Raw genomic sequence first — 17,004 nt, forward strand, 5'->3', positions numbered from 1 at the left:
TGATGAAGTATAGCCACCGATTAATTTGACAAAAGACTAGCCATCAATTAAGCTTTAATAATATATTCACATGAACAAAGTAGTCATTGAAAACCCAATAGCATAAAAATAAATAGATATTATTGGGCGTTTAGGCAAGCAAGGCATTATCGATGAAAATAAACTATAAGGTATAGCATCGGTTATTCACAAATAATTAAAGTCATCCATGAAAAAGTAAAAAGGATAGGAAATTGAAGCCGCCGATGACAAATTCATTCATATAGTTGGTTTCGATAGAAAAAACAAAGTCATCATCGCTGAATAATTGGTTGTAAATATATTAAGCATTGATGAAAACATAAGTAACATAGCAGTTGTCGAAAATTGTATATGATCTGTCACAAAAGAAAATAACATGGTTTGAATAACCTGATATGATCTCCGGTGACGAGTTGTCCGTGATGATTGGCCTTAGGATTCTTTTGAGATCGCCGGTATATTTTTAGGTCTTCTATTTCTTGGTCTCCGTCTTCTGTTAATTTGATGGATACTTTAAAGTAACCGGCAGCTTGTCGTTAATGATGCCGCTTCGGTCCTTGCTGCTTTGAGAATTTATCCGGGTTCATTCCTCGTGACATGATTGTATATGATATCCGCTTGTTCATAAGGATGACTATGATGGTGACCACTGTCGGTCAGATCTTATTCACCGAAAACCTGGTTGATGAGAAATTGAGTTCGTTTGTTGAATCTTGAGGCCCTGAAAATTACTTAGAAAATACAACACCCTCGCTGTAGTATTAATAAAGTCAGGGATGAAGGTCCAACCTATTGTCTCAAGAATATCAATTATCATACTAGATCATTGCTAAGAGAAAAAAAACTATAAGCCAATTGCAGCACAAGGCATATATATATCCACCGAAAAACCAATGCAAATATGATAACTTGTAATAGATTAAATATTGGGCATTGTATATCACGTAAACAATAATCTTGCTTTAGTTGAGTGAGTTAAAAATTAGTAGCGTTCATCTCCTGATAAGTTAAACTTTATGACACATGTAGCAGTTAAAACCAAGCATGCGATGACTAATATACATCTTTTATATTGTCTATACGATAGTGATTGCACATAATAAAGTCAAATAGATGACAGATAATACTATGTTTGTCAACTAAGAAATTTACTCTAACAAAGGGATAAGAAAGTCTATTATGATATGGATACCGCAAAATCCATATGTTGGGATATATTTTAACAAATAGAGGTTAAAAACAAGTAATAGTATGGTTCCTACTGTTATGGATTTTAACAAGAATTAAATAACTGGACACAAAACTCCAACCATGATAACACAAGCTGACGTGCTGATACCATGTTTGACGGCTATGGTGCGTATGAATATATCAAACCGAATCGCCTTACAGAAAACAATATTACGTCGGTTTGCTTTAGTTTGCCAAAACTGAATTCAATCGAACATATGATAAAATTGAAAACACATATATCGAAGCTAGCTGAATTATATACATGTCGTACAAACGACGGATAGAAAGTATAGTAATAGCATAAACTAGATTCCAATTCGGTTAATTTCACCAAGAGATACGCGACTCAAATTATATAGGTCAGAAGCCATTTTAAGGATTTCGACAAAAGGATCAATGGAGAATAATAGAGTTAGAAAGGTACAACCTGATAAAATATTACGATCTTTAGGCGGCTTGGCGACAAGGGCAGCCTTTCTTATCTACCTCGGCGGCGTCGACGGAGCAGGAAGGCCATGAAGCAGGAATGGTCTCATGATGGTAAACTTGAAAGGAGGCGTGTTGAAACTTATGGCGATGAAGGAACAAAAACTTCATCGGAGAGATGGCGATGTTGGGATCCTAAATCATGATGAGAGATGCGATTTAGGGGTCTGTAGTCGGAGGCTACGATTAGAGTTTTAGGTTTAGGGTTTTCCAAATCACGATTTTGCGATTTAGAAACGTGGTCAAGGTCAGTTTTACCTTTTCCCACAGACGGCGCCAACTGTACTTGCAGAAAAGTACGGTAAGGAATACTAGGATTCTAGGGTTTAGACTGATTATTGGATGCCTTGAGAATGCTCTCAAGAGTAGTATTTATAGCCTGTCATGGGCTTGGGTTTCGGTTGCTTGGTTCCCAAGCAACAGGGGTATTTATGTATTTTAGGCGGTTTCTAGAGGTTTCTAGAAGCCTAGAAGGGCGGTGCCTCAAGGCGAGCGCGCCAGAGTCTCAGGAGCCCTTCTGGAGGGCGCCTGAGCCGTTCTGGAGGTCTTAGAGCCTTTCTGGAGGGCTTCTAAGCCTTTAGGAATATTATGACGGTTCATTAACATTATTTTTTGCTTAGTTTGTTACTAATCTTTTTTTTGCTCACGTTTGTTACTAATATTTTATTAGAGGATTTAAAGTTTTATCTTTAACATTATTTTTTGCACGTGTTTGTTACTAATTTGTTTTTTAGAGGATTTAAAGTCCAATCTTTAACAATATTTTTTGCTCAAGTTTGTTACTAATTTTTTTTAGAGGATTTATAGTCCAATCCTCAACGGCTATTATTTTTGTTTAAAAAAAATTAAAAAAACTCATAGACTCGTGAGAAATAAAGCAGGAAAAAACATAAACTTTGGATTATTTTTTTTCATAAGTGATTATTGTTCAACTTTGATTTTCTCAAATTCTGATTCATTCATTCTTCTAACAAAAAAAAGTAAAAACAAAGCTTGAATTGTAATGTTGGCGGAAAGTAAATTGCTCGAAGGATAAAACAGAAAGATATTCAATTCATGAAGTGGACCTTAAAGATATTCCATTCAATGGTGCTTCAGAAGTATTAATCAAGTTCGTGAGCCTTGGAACTTTCTAATTTTTTAGAGGTGATGAGATGTGATCAAAGGGTACTATGATGAATTCTGGATTGATTTGAATTCATGAGAAGAGACATAAAGAATGCAAATATAATTTTTAAACTTTTTGTGAGTTTGATCTGTTGTTAACGGTGGTAAAAGAAAGTTAATGGTGACGATTGGTGACATTGATTATTAATCCACGTGTTATTTTATAATTGGCTATTTGTATTTAAAATTAAGGGTATTTTTGGAAAGAAAATTCTAACCCAAAAGTGTGCTGAAAGGGGTAGTTTTCTTTATATATAGTATAGATAATATGTCAATTGATAAATGATAAAAACATATTGGCATATATAGCCGTTAGTTCTGTCAAATAAAATTTTAATCTCAGGATAACTTTATGTGTAACCAGATTTAATTAAATAATTTTATGAATCTTTAATGCAAATAGTTTTGATATATATGAGCTTCTATGAAGCAAAAACAAATAAAATTAAACACTTGATTTTTTCTCTCAATATTATTTCTAGAGTATGAGTTTGTATATTATATTGACTTCTAAATTGTTCAGTCGGCCTTGTTTTCTCACACTTTGATAATGAGTTACGCATAAAATGGTGAGACCCGTATAAGTTTTACCTAATAAGAAAGTGAATGTTAAAAAGAGTGTTCATAAGATTCGATACACATAAGAGTTTATAAAAGTGCATATTGGTCTAAATTTTATCTCTACACTTGCTGAGCTTGGTAACTTGTAATTCTAAAACATAACAAAACTCTGTAAAAAAAGATTATATTCTCTCAAACCTTATGATCTCTTTGATTCAATCGATGAGATTGAAGAAATTCTATGTACATGTTTAATTTGATAAGGGGAGGTAATAGATTTTAATAGATAAGCGTAGATTTTTTTTAAAATATTTAATGCTATGTTAAACAAAATGATATTTAATTAAAATTTTGAAGGGTTAATTATATTTTTGGTCCCTACAAAATTGCGACCTTGTAAGTTTAGTCCTTACTTAATTTTAATAGCATTTTTAATCCCTACAAAAAAAAATTTACTTATAATTTTAGTCCCTGCTAAAATAAATTTTGTTTAATTATCCTTAAACTCTTAAATTTTTTAACGATTCTTTTTATACAAGTTTAGAACACTATGAATGGTTCATTTACTAAAATATATAATTTTTTAACATGAAATAAATTAAATATGAATTTTTTAAAACGACAAAAGTTTAAGATATAAGTAACAAAAATATGGACGTAGAAATCAAATTTTTGCGATATTTTTTTCGGAGGACCTTTTAATAACGTTCTTAACACGCCTGCAAAAAAATTGTTGAAAAACTTAAGAGTTTAAGCATAAATTAAACAAATTTGGATTGAGTAAGGACTAATATTGAGTGCAGAAATTTTTTGTAGGGATTAAAAATGCTATTAAAATTAAGTAAGGACTAAACTTACAAGGTCGCAATTTTGTAGGGACCAAAAACATAATCAACCCAATTTTGAATAAACACCATCTGCTCGTATGTCTCCCCAAATTTATAGAAGTGATATGATACCGATTTATGTCAAATTGCCAAAAATAGAAAAAGGAATAGAGTTCTTGAAAATTCTCTCCTACAAAATAAAAATGATAGAAGTATGTCTGAATTTTAATCAAGCATAACGATAAATAGTTGTGGAATAATCAATCTTGCTGCTAAAAAGATGAAGTTTATAGTCATAAAATGTTTTAACAACAATACTTATAGAATAGAACTATGTGTACTGACATATTTCGGATTACATTTTCCAAACTGGTTGAGATTATATTTACGGAACTGGTTCGGATTATATTTATCGTGTAAAGGGTAATCTCAGATTAAAAAAGGGTGCATGAGAAACGCATAGGTGAAAAAAGTAATAGCGAACTTGTCTTGTGTTTGGGCTTCTCATATTTGGCCCAACGATACATTAGTCCACGTGCGTAACACGAAGTGGCGTAATAATACGAACAAAAGAGGAGAAGAAAATCAACAAAGATCGACCAAAGACAAAGATCAAGAAGAAGGAAGATGAAGAAAATCCGTACACCCAGTTTTGTTTAAAGTACCACAGTGAGTCTCATCTTGCTTTAATCGTTTCATTCCTCTACAATCACATTATTCTTCCCATCCCCTCACTAATTTGATTGATACTGATATAAATTCAATTATTATTATTATTATTATTATTAGATAATACTCTTTCTCCTCCTAACCCTATCGGTAACCGGTGAAATTAATCTTGAATTCAATCCCTCACATATGGGCGAAGACGCACAACAACAACCTCAGCCACAACCACAAGGGGTTTCTTCCGACAACACAATCTCCGCCACCACCGCTGTCGACTCCGTCGAAACTATTATCCCCGTAGAATCCGAACTGAGCAATGTTCCATCACGCACCAACGCCCCCGCCACAAAAATGCCCCTCCGTCCTCGTAAGATCCGAAAGGTCTCACCCGACCCAACAACCTCCGAATCTCAATCGGAAACCCTAAAGCCAACCAATTCCACCACCGCCGGAAAATCCAACGGACGGAACAACAAAACGGTTCAACCACCACAACAACGAACCTCAATTGTTCCGAAAATTGTAGCTAGGTCACTTTCGTGCGAAGGTGAAGTTGAGATGGCAATTCGTTACCTTCGTACCGCAGACCCACTCTTATCACCTCTCATCGACATTCATCAACCACCTACGTTTGATAATTTCCAGACTCCATTCCTTGCCCTAACCCGTAGTATCTTGTACCAACAACTCGCTTTTAAAGCCGGTACTTCCATCTATACCCGGTTTATTGCTCTATGCGGCGGTGAAGCTGGTGTTGTTCCTGATAATGTTCTTGCCCTAACTGCTCAACAGCTTCGTCAAATTGGGGTTTCTGGTAGAAAAGCTAGTTATCTTCATGATTTGGCTAGGAAGTATCAGAATGGGATACTTTCTGATTCCGCTATTGTAAATATGGATGATAAATCGCTTTTCACTATGCTTACTATGGTTAATGGGATTGGTTCTTGGTCTGTTCATATGTTTATGATTTTCTCGCTGCATAGACCTGATGTTCTTCCGATTAATGATCTTGGTGTTCGGAAAGGGGTTCAGATTCTTTATAATCTAGATGACTTGCCTCGGCCATCTCAGATGGATCAATTATGTGAGAAGTGGAAGCCTTATCGTTCGGTTGCTTCATGGTATATGTGGAGGTTTGTTGAAGCGAAGGGAAGTCCTTCAACTGCTGCTGCTGTTGCCACTGGCAATGGCTTGCAGCAGCATGAGCTGGACCACCATCAACAGCAGCAGCAGCAGCAGCATTCACAACAACCAATTATGGATCCTATGAATAACATGTTTAATATGGGGTAAGATGTCTCTGTGTGTGTGCGTGCGTGTTTAATTGAAATAGATTGTTCTGAAAATGTGTCGAAGTTGTTTGCTTAAGATTGCATATGTTGGTGATAATGATGGCTATCTACAACAGCGATCAAGTATTTGTCATGTGCTTAAGAGCTTTCATGTGTTAGTCTTCCATTTAGGCATAGTAGTCAATAGCATGGTATAGCGGCATAGTGTACTGTAAAAGTTTTAGGTTATTCATGTAGAAAATGTGAAATATATCCTGTTTTCAGGTGCTCATAATCCTTTTAGGTAATTCAAGGCATTGCATAGAAAATGTAGTAACAGAATTTGGAAAAATGTCATGATCTCGAAACAAGTGAATGTAGTTTTGGCTAATTTTCTTTTACAACTTTTTAATTCTCTCTAGGTGTGCTTCTTTGAACTAAATGAAGAGAAACTTCCTTTGTTATCTTTATTTCACTTCTTGTTTAGTCACTCTCCTCAAGATATGAACTTTCATCTTACGGGTCATGCCGTATTCTTTCTTTTCTTTCCTTTGACGAAGTAAGCTTTCACGAATCACACCTAATGGCTGTCATTCATGATTTTCATGTTCCTATTATTGTTCAATTTCTGTTCACAGTTTTCATATATCTTTTGATCTTGTGATTAATTGAATAGCAATATCAGTATTAGAAATAATGTCATGGCTTTTGAAATGGGGGATCAACCAGGGACATCTCTTGAGTCATGAGTATATATTGCATATTCTAGGCGAAACATCACATGCTCTGTCATCCTGTTGCATTACTAGTGTGTAGATTTAATGAAGTGAGGAAGCCAAGATTCATATAGAAAAGCATGATATTAACATATAAGATAGGAAGTGAAAGTGCAATGAATCATAACTTATGGCATACAATCGAGGCTTGATTCCTTGAATAAAATTTGATTGACTAAATATGGAGCTGTGAATACATGGCTTATAACTTGGGCACTGAAAAAAAGTGCTGTGAATTTGTATTTTTTTCAATAAAAAAATATGTGAGTGGTTCATTCTTACCATATTCATCTTGTTAGGGATGAGTTGACACTCACCTTTGCACACAATTATTACATGATTATGAACAGTATATTCTTGCCAGAAAGATTCTAGGCTGTAATGTACATTATGTTTCCCTGAGGAATGAAGATGTGAGAATTTTTATTCATCATTTTAATGTTTTTGATTAGGCTTCAAATTGAGTTTCAGTTGAGACTTGTTCTAATGAATGCCTAAATCAGACTAAATTTTTTTAATAGAGAAGGCTGTGAAAGAAAAAAATTTGTGGTTGCAAGTTAAAAGGATTTGGCGCACAACACAAGATGCATAAACTCCCTTGTTTATTTGTTTTTACATTACAAGTCTAGTGGTTTAGTGTTGAACCTATTTGTTAATTGTGCAAGTTACGCTCTAGGATGGCCTGAGTTAACTTTTTGTCCCTTTAAATTTTTCAAGGCATCTCAGATGATCTGTAATTGTTGAGACGAACTAAGCTGGTCATTTTTAGATATATCGTCTTTGTTTTGCTTTATTCGGTCAATGTTGCCTTTTCAGTAGTCTATTTGTTCATTAATGAATTTGATTTTTTAATTAATCTGATTTGATCATTGACCTTGGTATTGGGTACATCTTTTCACTAATTAGTTGTTCTGTTGTTGCGTGACCTTTGTTTTTTGGGATTTCACATCAATTATTTACCATATTTTGGAAATCGACTATTCAGTCTCTTAAGTTATAGTTTGGCGGTCTAGTAATTGGACTCATCCTGCGCGTATTTCTATATGCACCGACACTTCAGATTGAAGGCATGTCTAGTGTTGTTTCATATGTGTGTTTCATAGATGTATTTAGTTGAGAGAAACCGTTTCTCTAATGTAGCCCAGTTTGTGAAGCTAAGCATGAAAACCCGTATTAGAGATTATTTTGTCAGTAGCATGGCATATACCTTAAGAATTGTTGTCCTAACTTTATTAAGACAAAAAAGAGTTAAATGACGTGAAGTTCTTTCTTCTGTTGGTTGTTTTGGTATAGTCTCCTATATATGTTGTACTTCTATAGTCTCTCTCTCAGCTGTCTGTTTGCTTTGGATTATGGTTTATGCCATAGTATGTGGTTCAATGGTGTCAACTGCAATAAAAAAAAATTATTGTTTCATTTGTCCGGGTTTTATAATTATATATGCAAAGTTTAGTTACTTAGAAGGAGGAGGGGTTTGTGAATTCATTGGTATAAAAAGACTTGTTTTCACTTTTGTTCCTTTGTTTCTGTTCTCGATCTTCTTGGAGGTTTGTAATTAAGTATATAATTCAACTTAATAATTTAATTATCATGCATATCTCTCATCATTGTGTCTCATTCTGATGCTTGTAGGGCTGCCTGTGCTTGGGGACAGTGATAGCTGACAAATTTGAGAAAGTTGTCATCAAGCTTCGCAATCAGACACTCATACTTGACGTTGCAAAGCCATGCCGTTATGCATACTTAAGGATAGATGTTAGCACTGAAACATGAACATTGCATTGAAAGATTAGTGTATGATTACCTTGTGTTTAGTAAAACCTGTGCAAGATTAATAAAGGCTAGTCCTTAGTTTTGCTTTTTTTATTTGCCAATTGTAATGGTCGGAGGCCAATTTCAAGTTGTCATGTCCATCTTTTACCGCTTGGTACTGTGGTTTGGAATTGGGACCTTATATCTAATGTGAGTCCTTGTTTCACGTCGTGTTAGCGAATGGGACCCTTTGCATAGATAGAATTTGGATGTCAATATAAATGCTGGATGATTCGTATTCTTATTTTATAGGTTTCAATTTGAATGAATTTGAGTAATTGTTTTTTTTATTTCAAGGTTATGGTTATTTTAGTATGAAGTATGTTTGATCCTTTGTTATTAAAAGGTAATTCTTGTATGTTGAAGTGGAACCATTGAACACGCAGAGTTGAAGCAAGTTCTAGTAGTGATATGTTCTGATAGGACAACTTACGAAAGTGTTCTGCACAAAACAACGTAAGACGGCAAATATTAAGGTGACAGGTAAAGTATCTTCAATATAAAAAATTGATTTGTGGCGGGAAGAGATAGAACACTCTAAATAGAACAACAACAAAGCGACGGTTTATGTAATCATGACTCAATGCCCAGTGGGATATTCTCATGGAATGTTCCTTTATGCCTTTTTCTAGTCTTTGTAATCTTCACTTAGTCTTTATCTACATCTAATTAATTGAACTATAAGTAGCTAGTGTTAAGCCACTGCTTTTTGCAAAGCAACAACAATAGAAAAAGAACAAAAAATAAACATGCAATACGAGTACGAGAATTATGATCCGTCTTTTCCTGACCAACCAGTGGTTGACCAATACCTCCCAGTCTGGGCCAGGTTACCAGCCTTCAAGTCCAAACCAGCCTTCATTTGGGCTGAAGACAACTTAAACACCATTTCGACTACCCACCTCACCTATGAACAACTCAATACCTCCGTAGATATAATCTCTACTCAACTCCTCTTTCCACTTCAAAGAGGCGACACAGTCCTTATTCTTTGCTCTCCAGGACTTGATCTTGTTAAGGTCATTTTTGGTTGTCAAAGAGCTGGTCTTTTAACCGTCCCTATTGTCCCTCCTCACCCTTCTTTTACCAATGAAAAAAACTACTATCACCTTGTAAGAGTAATTTCACAGACTAAACCAAAAGCTGCCATAGCTCACCCCAATTACATTTCAAACATTCAACACTACATCTCTTCCTCTCACAAAAACAACAATAAACTAGCTCACATGCTACAAACTCTCCAATGGATTTCCACAGAAGATATAAAAAACAATAACATAAATTCAAATTCTTCTACATTTTCATACAAAGGTCGAAAACCGGACGAGGTATATTTGGTTCAATACACATCAGGTGCAACTGCTATACCAAAACCGGTTCTTGTAACAACAGGTTCAGCTGCTCATAATGTTAGAACAGCAAGAAAAGCTTATGATCTTCATCCAAACAGTACAATTGTTTCATGGCTACCTCAATACCATGATTGTGGTCTCATGTTTTTGTTGCTCACAATTGTATCAGGTGCCACATGTGTTCTCACTTCTCCAACATCGTTCATCAAACGACCAAGACTCTGGCTTGAGTTAATGTCGAAATTCAATGCTACTTGCACTCCCGTTCCTTCTTTTACACTACCACTTGTAGTAAAACGTGGAGGAATTCACAAAGGAACTTTACCTATTAATCTTTCAAATCTTAATAACCTTATACTCATCAATGAACCTATTTACAGAGACTCAGTGGTTGAATTTGTTCACACTTTTTCGCCATTCGGGTTAAAAAGTTCTTCTATCTCACCATCTTATGGATTAGCAGAGAATTGTACCTTTGTTTCAACTGCATGGAGATATAACGAAGACACTTTTCCAACATATAAAAAGCTTTTGCCAGTTGCAAGGCTTGAGCAACAAGAAGACATGGAAATCATGGTTGTTAATGAAGAAACACTTGAACCTGTTGAAGATGGTGTTGAAGGAGAAATTTGGGTTTCATCACCAAGTAATGCCTCTGGTTACCTTGGTCACCCTTCTTTAACAAGAGAAGTTTTTCATGCAAGAATCAGAAACACAGTTCGCAGGTGTTTTCTTCGAACGGGTGACAAAGGAATCGTAAAAGGAGAAAACAGGTATCTCTTTGTTACTGGTAGAATTCAAGATACTATACAGATTCAAAATGGTGAAAAGATTCAACCACATTACATAGAGACTGTGGTTTTTAACAGTTTCCCAAAGTTACTACGAGGAGGTTGCATTGCAGCTTTCAAAGTTTTAGCAACGGTTGTAATTGTTGCAGAGATGCAAAGGATGGAAAAAGATGTGAATGAAGGGATTCTGAGGAGTGTTAGTGAAGGAATTAAAGAAAGTGTTTTGAAGAAAGAGGGTGTAGAAGTTGGATGGGTTGTTTTGGTTAAGAGTGAATGTGTTCCGAAAACTACTTCTGGGAAATTGCAAAGATGGGCTGCTAAAGAGAAGCTTCTTGATGGAAAAATGAAAATTTTGATGGAAATGAGGTTTGGAAAAGATGTTATGAGGATAAAACATGAGGTAGTAAGAAAAGTGGAGTTGGAAAAGAATGGTAATCATATAAATGGTTCAGTTTTAGGTGCAGCAACTCGAAGCTCATTGATCTCACATCTATGAGAACAGAGTGTAATGCCTGATTCTATCAGTATATTTATGTTTTTCATGTGTAATAAATGTTAATAATATTGGACCTTCTAATATATTGTTTGCCATTCATGAAGCAAACAATATATTTAAAGAGATTATTAAGTGATATACATCGTTTATGTCACAAAATACAAGTCATATACATTGTTAATGTAAATTAATTTTAAACTCGAATTCATTATTATGTAGTAAGTTAGCATATTACAAATTAGAATGGTAGGTTCTAATTGAACTTGGGTATAAAGTATATCTATGTTAACACAAGCAAGAAAATGGGGATTAGGATTCCTACATTTAGTTCAAATTGAGTAGGAAAGAGAAATGGTTAAGATATCTTAGGAGATGAATATACTAAAAAGTGCCCTTATACATGGACCACCTTAGGTGGTATATACCTACACACAATTGTGACACGCGACAAAAATATTGAAATAAGAGATGAGAGGGGGTGATGATCTAATTGTAGATTACTAAAATACCTCTGACACATCGGATGTACATGAGAGGTGTATAAAAAAGGGTGTCTACCTATCTTTTTCCTACCAAAAACACCTAGATGTAGGTCAAAGGTAGGGAGTGGCAAAGTTAGAGTAAATGTCAGGAGGAGGTCAAATATAAAGATTTTTTTAAAAATGTTTATATAATAAACTTGAGAGTTGAATATATCGATCAAGGGATAATTTTCTAACTTTTTAGTTGTTCTTACTTTGGTAAATAGATTTGTTTGATGTAACTAAAAATATATTATCTCAATAGCTTAAAATAAAATGTACTCAAATCAGATAAATAATTTTTGGGAAATATTAACAAGTGCTCCGGGGGCACTTGTTAAGGAATTATAAAAGGAAATATTCTATTGGAAATTGTGTATTATACTTTTTGAAAGTTGAAAAAATGTTGGTTTTAATGCAAAATTTGACTTTTCTTTCTACTTTTAGTTTGTTAACTAGTGTTCCGGGAGCACCGGTTAACAATACCCATGCTTTTTTTTGGGTAGCCAAAGCTACACATCCTCACAAGAGGTTCTGCCCCTAAAGGTAGGGAAATGCTAGAATAATATTCCACAATTTGGTGTCACTTCTGTCCATTGGAGGATTTTAGTTAGCTACAACATTAATTATATGACAACCTTAGATTTGAATTGTACCTCACACAATTAGCCATATTAATTGTCAATATTGAACGATCTTAGATTTCAATCGAAAGGCCATTGATGTGGCTGATAGTGACCACATACAAACTGATAAATCCTTCATCTAAAAAATATTTGACGGGGCATTGTATTCAAAGTTCCATAGCTTTGACCACTTGCTTTTTCTTTAATGATCCAATAGTAATAATAAACTTAGTACAAACAAGTGTATAACTTATTTTCCCACAGGCAGATGTTAGGGATCAACAAATAGGCACATTTTGTTACGGGGAAAATTGATCGGTGTTACATACTCAACCCGGTTTAAAATTTCAATGGAAACTTAATTGTTTATGTTAATAATTAACATTGAATTAAGAATGTGATGATGTTACAATTCTATACTTCAATCATCATCTGTAGATGCCCCTTTAGGTGCCCCTGATGGTGCACGTGAAGGTGCAACCATTTCATCATCGTCGTCATCATCATCTGTTAGATCCCCTTGAGGTGCTCCGGTTGGCGACACAATTGGAGCACTTCCAGGTGCTTTAGAACTACCGTCTACATTCGCGCCATTGCCTTTTGGTGCCTCTGCAGGTGCGTTGGTAGATGCTACTGTGGGTGCATTTGCTGGTGCATTTGTGGGTGCAGATTCAGGTGTTTTGCTTGGTTCGTTTGATGTTGGTGCTTGTTGTGGTGATTTATTGGCTGAACCATCTGCTGCTGGTGCTGGTGCTCCTCCTTCTGGTGTGTCTGCAGGCAAATCTTCTGCAGCACCAATTGGTGAATCTGCTGGTTTTGGAGGTGAACTTCCTGTGCCATTGCTTGTAGCGCTGTTTGTAACAAATAGTTGGTTAGTGTAAATTAAGGTATGAAAATCTTGTTTTTTTGCACATTTCTTCCTATTCCACTTTTTTAAGTGTAGGTACTTCTCATGATGTTGTTGTTAGCTCATATGAATAGAGCATTATTGTTAATTAAGGTAAGTTTTCACAAAGTTTCAATGTTGAACTATATATTTAAAATTCTATGTGAGCCCGTGACATATGACTGACTAAACAAGGATATGGGAATTTTATCATTGAATCTTAGAATTGGGACCAAAAGTTAGTCCCAAAAGTTATGAAACACAAAAAAAAAAAAAAAACCACTTAAATTGAAAGTTGCCAGTCAATTTAGCCCCTCAATAAAGAAAAATGTCATTTCCAACTCAATTGGTGGTGGTATCTTCTTAATTATTGTTTGCACTAAATTTTAAGAGGACTAAATTGGCCACGAGTTTTAAATTTTACTGTAATAAATTAAGCTATGCTTTTGCAATTCCGTAAATTTAAAGATTTAATGATCAAAAGGATAATTCATTTATAATACCACTATATCTTATACTCCCTCTGGTCACTATTATAAGCAAATTTCTACTTTTTAGGTTCGTTCAATAAATGATGTATGTGGTCTTATACTTAATTGTAATTGTAGCATACTAGCATGTAGGCTGAGATGATTTATTCTTTGACTACTAGAGATTCATCGTTTAGAAACCAATTTAGAGTAGAAGAAAATTTGGAAGGAGAAAAATAATGGTTATAATCTTACTTGTCTGTGGAATCTAACCAACCAGCCAACGATGCGTCAGCAGGATTGGCGGTTTGGCCTTCTTCACCACCAGCATAATCATCAAGAGCGGCTTGGCCACCGGCCTCACCAGAAGCAGCACCAAGAGCCTTCTTAGCCTCATCAATAGTGCTAGCCAAATCTTGCCCTCCAAAAAGATCCTTCAAACCATCCTGTCCCAAAACTGTGCGGAATGGCATAGCAAGCACAATCGAAAATACCAAAACAAATATTATCTTCGCCATTTTCTCCTAAATTAATTTCCCTCCAACACAAACACCTTCGCAAATCACAATTTTATTTGTAAAAACAACAAAAGGTGGCAATGTAGTGCAACTTTCGTTTGATTAGAATTTTGTGTTTTTTATATGTAATGTAACAACCGTTTAGGTAATGTATAAGGTTTGGACAAAATTGAGATCTTACCTTAATATTAGGTTTATACAGATGTGTTAATTAAATACCCGCCTCTCACGCTCTAATTTGTTATCTATCTTTGGAATATTGTCTCCGTTTTATTTTCTAATTACTTTCTAATAATAGTAAGATTTTAGTTTCACGACAAATAAGCTTCTACGCTAGTCCTATTGCTAAATTCTTAACCAGTTGTATATTTAGTCATTAGTTGGGTTTTATTTTTTGGTAGAATATAGTCATTAGTTGGTGATGCTTTGTTCTCTGTTTTATTTATACCATCAATATTATTTTCAGTCTAAAATAATAAGCTACACAAAATTTCTAATAGAGCACAACTAACAGTGTTACATTACATGATACAACATTTGTTACAAGTTACATTATGGTGAATATAACGGGAAATTACTCCAAAATAAAATAAATACAAATCACATTAACATAAATTAATTGAAAAACAAGTAGGTCCAGAGCTCTAATAGTCCTTGCTTCAATGGATATTAAGATTCCTCATTCGCCTGAAAATGGGATAAGACACAATAATAAGAATTAATATGGCGAATTCAGCCTTTTAAGAAACCTGAGAGTTAATATATATAATTAAGTGGACATGTGCATGTGCCAAAAAACTTAATTAGACCCAAAATTGCAGCTGAGGTTGATTTAAAAATAGGACCCTGGGAGACAATACATATGTCTATGCATGATCCAATGATTATCAACGTTTTCTGATCAACGAGTTGATGATAATTAATTATATATATGCATTACGGTGGTCATTATCCATAGTAATAGATCATGTGCACCTGTACCAAAAAAAAAAAAGATCATGTGCACCAGATAAGTTTGATGATGGATTGATTTTCACGTGGACCATAAAACGTTCCATTTTAATCACGACGACATCTAAAACCACACATATTATAAATTGCGATTTGTTGACCACAAATATTTTATACCATCAATAGAATATATTCTACAAGTTATTAATATTTTCACAATTCATGATCACGTTGCAATTTACTTGTCACGGCTACATTTCAACTAACCACTTTAACTAAAATCTTATAATTGAAATGTAAGTAATCTAATGTGCGGGCAAAAATCAACGTGTTAAATCCGAGTCTCTTGAAAAATATCAATACACTTTAACTAAAATCTTATAATTGAAATGTAAGTAATCTAATGTGCGAGCAAAAATCAACGGGTTAAATCCGAGTCTCTTGAAAAATATCAAAAGACATTTGCAAATATTTTTCTTTCTTAATCCTTTGGTTAAAAGTCTAATAATTTGGAGTCCAGTCAAAAAATAAGTAAAGTTACTCAGAATTTGAGTTCAACTTAAATGAAATCCATTAATAAGTTGAACTCAATCATTTAGTTAAATCTTATAAATGGAAAAATAATAATTTGAAAGAAATCGAAACTCGAAAGGTCAAGAGTAGCATGATAAACTTCGCAATGTAGAAGACTTTCCAAAAATAGAAGGTATTCTATTATTCTTTTGAAAGCACCTATAAGGGGCCTTTGTACTTGTTTAAAATGTTCTTTGCTTAGTTTAATTTTTTGAAGCAATGGAGAGACGTAAAAATTCATCTCGGTTCATTTTTTACTCCTCCAATACTTAAGCTGTTAGCTAGGGACAGAGAACAGGTGACTTAAATGTTAAATCTTGCATAAATTATTATACGATCAACTCATGTTATAAAATTCATGTAATACAACTGATATGAAAAGATGAACTAAATTCATAGATGTAGCGCAACTATAAAATATTAGCACTTGTCATGAAAACTTAACCAACATTATGTACTGCATGGATTTTTAAGATGATAGCTTTAGAGTGAAATTGATTGCATAATTACCTTTGCTCATTGCCAAATTGCCTTCCATTGTTGATATTGATACCAGCACCTCCCCTGTAAGTTGGCAGTGGGATTTGATCATGCTCAATTCGAATGAGATCTTCCTTTAGGATCTCGTAATGCATTTTCACCTCTTGTATGGATTTTCCACCAACAGCATTAGCCACATGTTGCCACCGATTTGGATCTTCTGGACCATATACTGCAAGTGCATCCTCAAAACGTCTGTTCTCTTCTCTTGTCCAACCCATGCTGCTAATTTGTCTCAATATAATAAAATGGTAAACTCAAAAACAAAAGAAGAAGAAGAAGAAGGGAAACAATTGTGTTGGTAGTAGAAAACACAAAATAGTAAGAGAGTTGTTTACTATGAGAAAAGATGGTGACTTGAACTAGCTCAATCTCTTAATGTTAGAGACTTTGGGGGTTAAGGAGAAATTGTGGTACTGGTTCCTTAAATAAGGGAGTGTCAAGTGGGGGTGCTTGC

General features: G+C 34.5%; 3 protein-coding genes across 3 annotated transcripts; 1 reads left to right on the forward strand and 2 right to left on the reverse strand.

The window, feature by feature from the left end:
- The first annotated feature begins 4,882 nt into the window (after positions 1 to 4,882).
- LOC146942874 (alkylbase DNA glycosidase-like protein mag2) lies at positions 4,883 to 9,067 on the forward strand. The gene is made up of 3 exons (XM_085756968.1): positions 4,883 to 4,964; positions 5,085 to 6,253; positions 8,644 to 9,067. The coding sequence occupies exons 2-3, from the start codon at positions 5,154 to 5,156 to the stop codon at positions 8,666 to 8,668; spliced, it is 1,125 nt and encodes a 374-aa protein (XP_085613094.1). The 5' UTR covers positions 4,883 to 4,964; positions 5,085 to 5,153; the 3' UTR covers positions 8,669 to 9,067.
- A 3,737-nt stretch (positions 9,068 to 12,804) lies between these two features.
- LOC146942875 (uncharacterized) lies at positions 12,805 to 14,667 on the reverse strand. Its single transcript, XM_085756969.1, has 2 exons — positions 14,221 to 14,667; positions 12,805 to 13,460 (listed from the first exon to the last, which is right to left on the reverse strand). The coding sequence occupies exons 1-2, from the start codon at positions 14,481 to 14,483 to the stop codon at positions 13,031 to 13,033; spliced, it is 693 nt and encodes a 230-aa protein (XP_085613095.1). The 5' UTR covers positions 14,484 to 14,667; the 3' UTR covers positions 12,805 to 13,030.
- A 316-nt stretch (positions 14,668 to 14,983) lies between these two features.
- On the reverse strand, positions 14,984 to 16,985 carry LOC146942876 (protein RADIALIS-like 1). Its single transcript, XM_085758056.1, has 2 exons — positions 16,518 to 16,985; positions 14,984 to 15,170 (listed from the first exon to the last, which is right to left on the reverse strand). The coding sequence occupies exons 1-2, from the start codon at positions 16,766 to 16,768 to the stop codon at positions 15,143 to 15,145; spliced, it is 279 nt and encodes a 92-aa protein (XP_085614182.1). The 5' UTR covers positions 16,769 to 16,985; the 3' UTR covers positions 14,984 to 15,142.
- Positions 16,986 to 17,004: the final 19 nt, after the last annotated feature.

This window comes from Medicago sativa, chromosome 3 (genome assembly GCF_051527215.1).
Source record: "Medicago sativa cultivar Bolivia chromosome 3, Bolivia_mono, whole genome shotgun sequence".
Taxonomy (NCBI): Eukaryota; Viridiplantae; Streptophyta; class Magnoliopsida; order Fabales; family Fabaceae; genus Medicago; species Medicago sativa.

What these genes read in the sequence shown, in the direction of transcription:
- LOC146942874 (XM_085756968.1), top strand. Translation starts at nt 5,154, where the DNA reads ATGGGCGAAGACGCACAACAACAACCTCAGCCACAACCACAAGGGGTT. An exon ending in AATAACATGTTTAATATGGG is followed by an intron (nt 6,254 to 8,643) that starts GTAAGATGTCTC and finishes TGATGCTTGTAG; the next exon opens with GGCTGCCTGTGCTTGGGGAC.
- LOC146942875 (XM_085756969.1), bottom strand. Translation starts at nt 14,483, where the DNA reads ATGGCGAAGATAATATTTGTTTTGGTATTTTCGATTGTGCTTGCTATG. An exon ending in TGGTTAGATTCCACAGACAA is followed by an intron (nt 13,461 to 14,220) that starts GTAAGATTATAA and finishes TGTTACAAACAG; the next exon opens with CGCTACAAGCAATGGCACAG.
- LOC146942876 (XM_085758056.1), bottom strand. Translation starts at nt 16,768, where the DNA reads ATGGGTTGGACAAGAGAAGAGAACAGACGTTTTGAGGATGCACTTGCA. An exon ending in CAATTTGGCAATGAGCAAAG is followed by an intron (nt 15,171 to 16,517) that starts GTAATTATGCAA and finishes TCCCATTTTCAG; the next exon opens with GCGAATGAGGAATCTTAATA.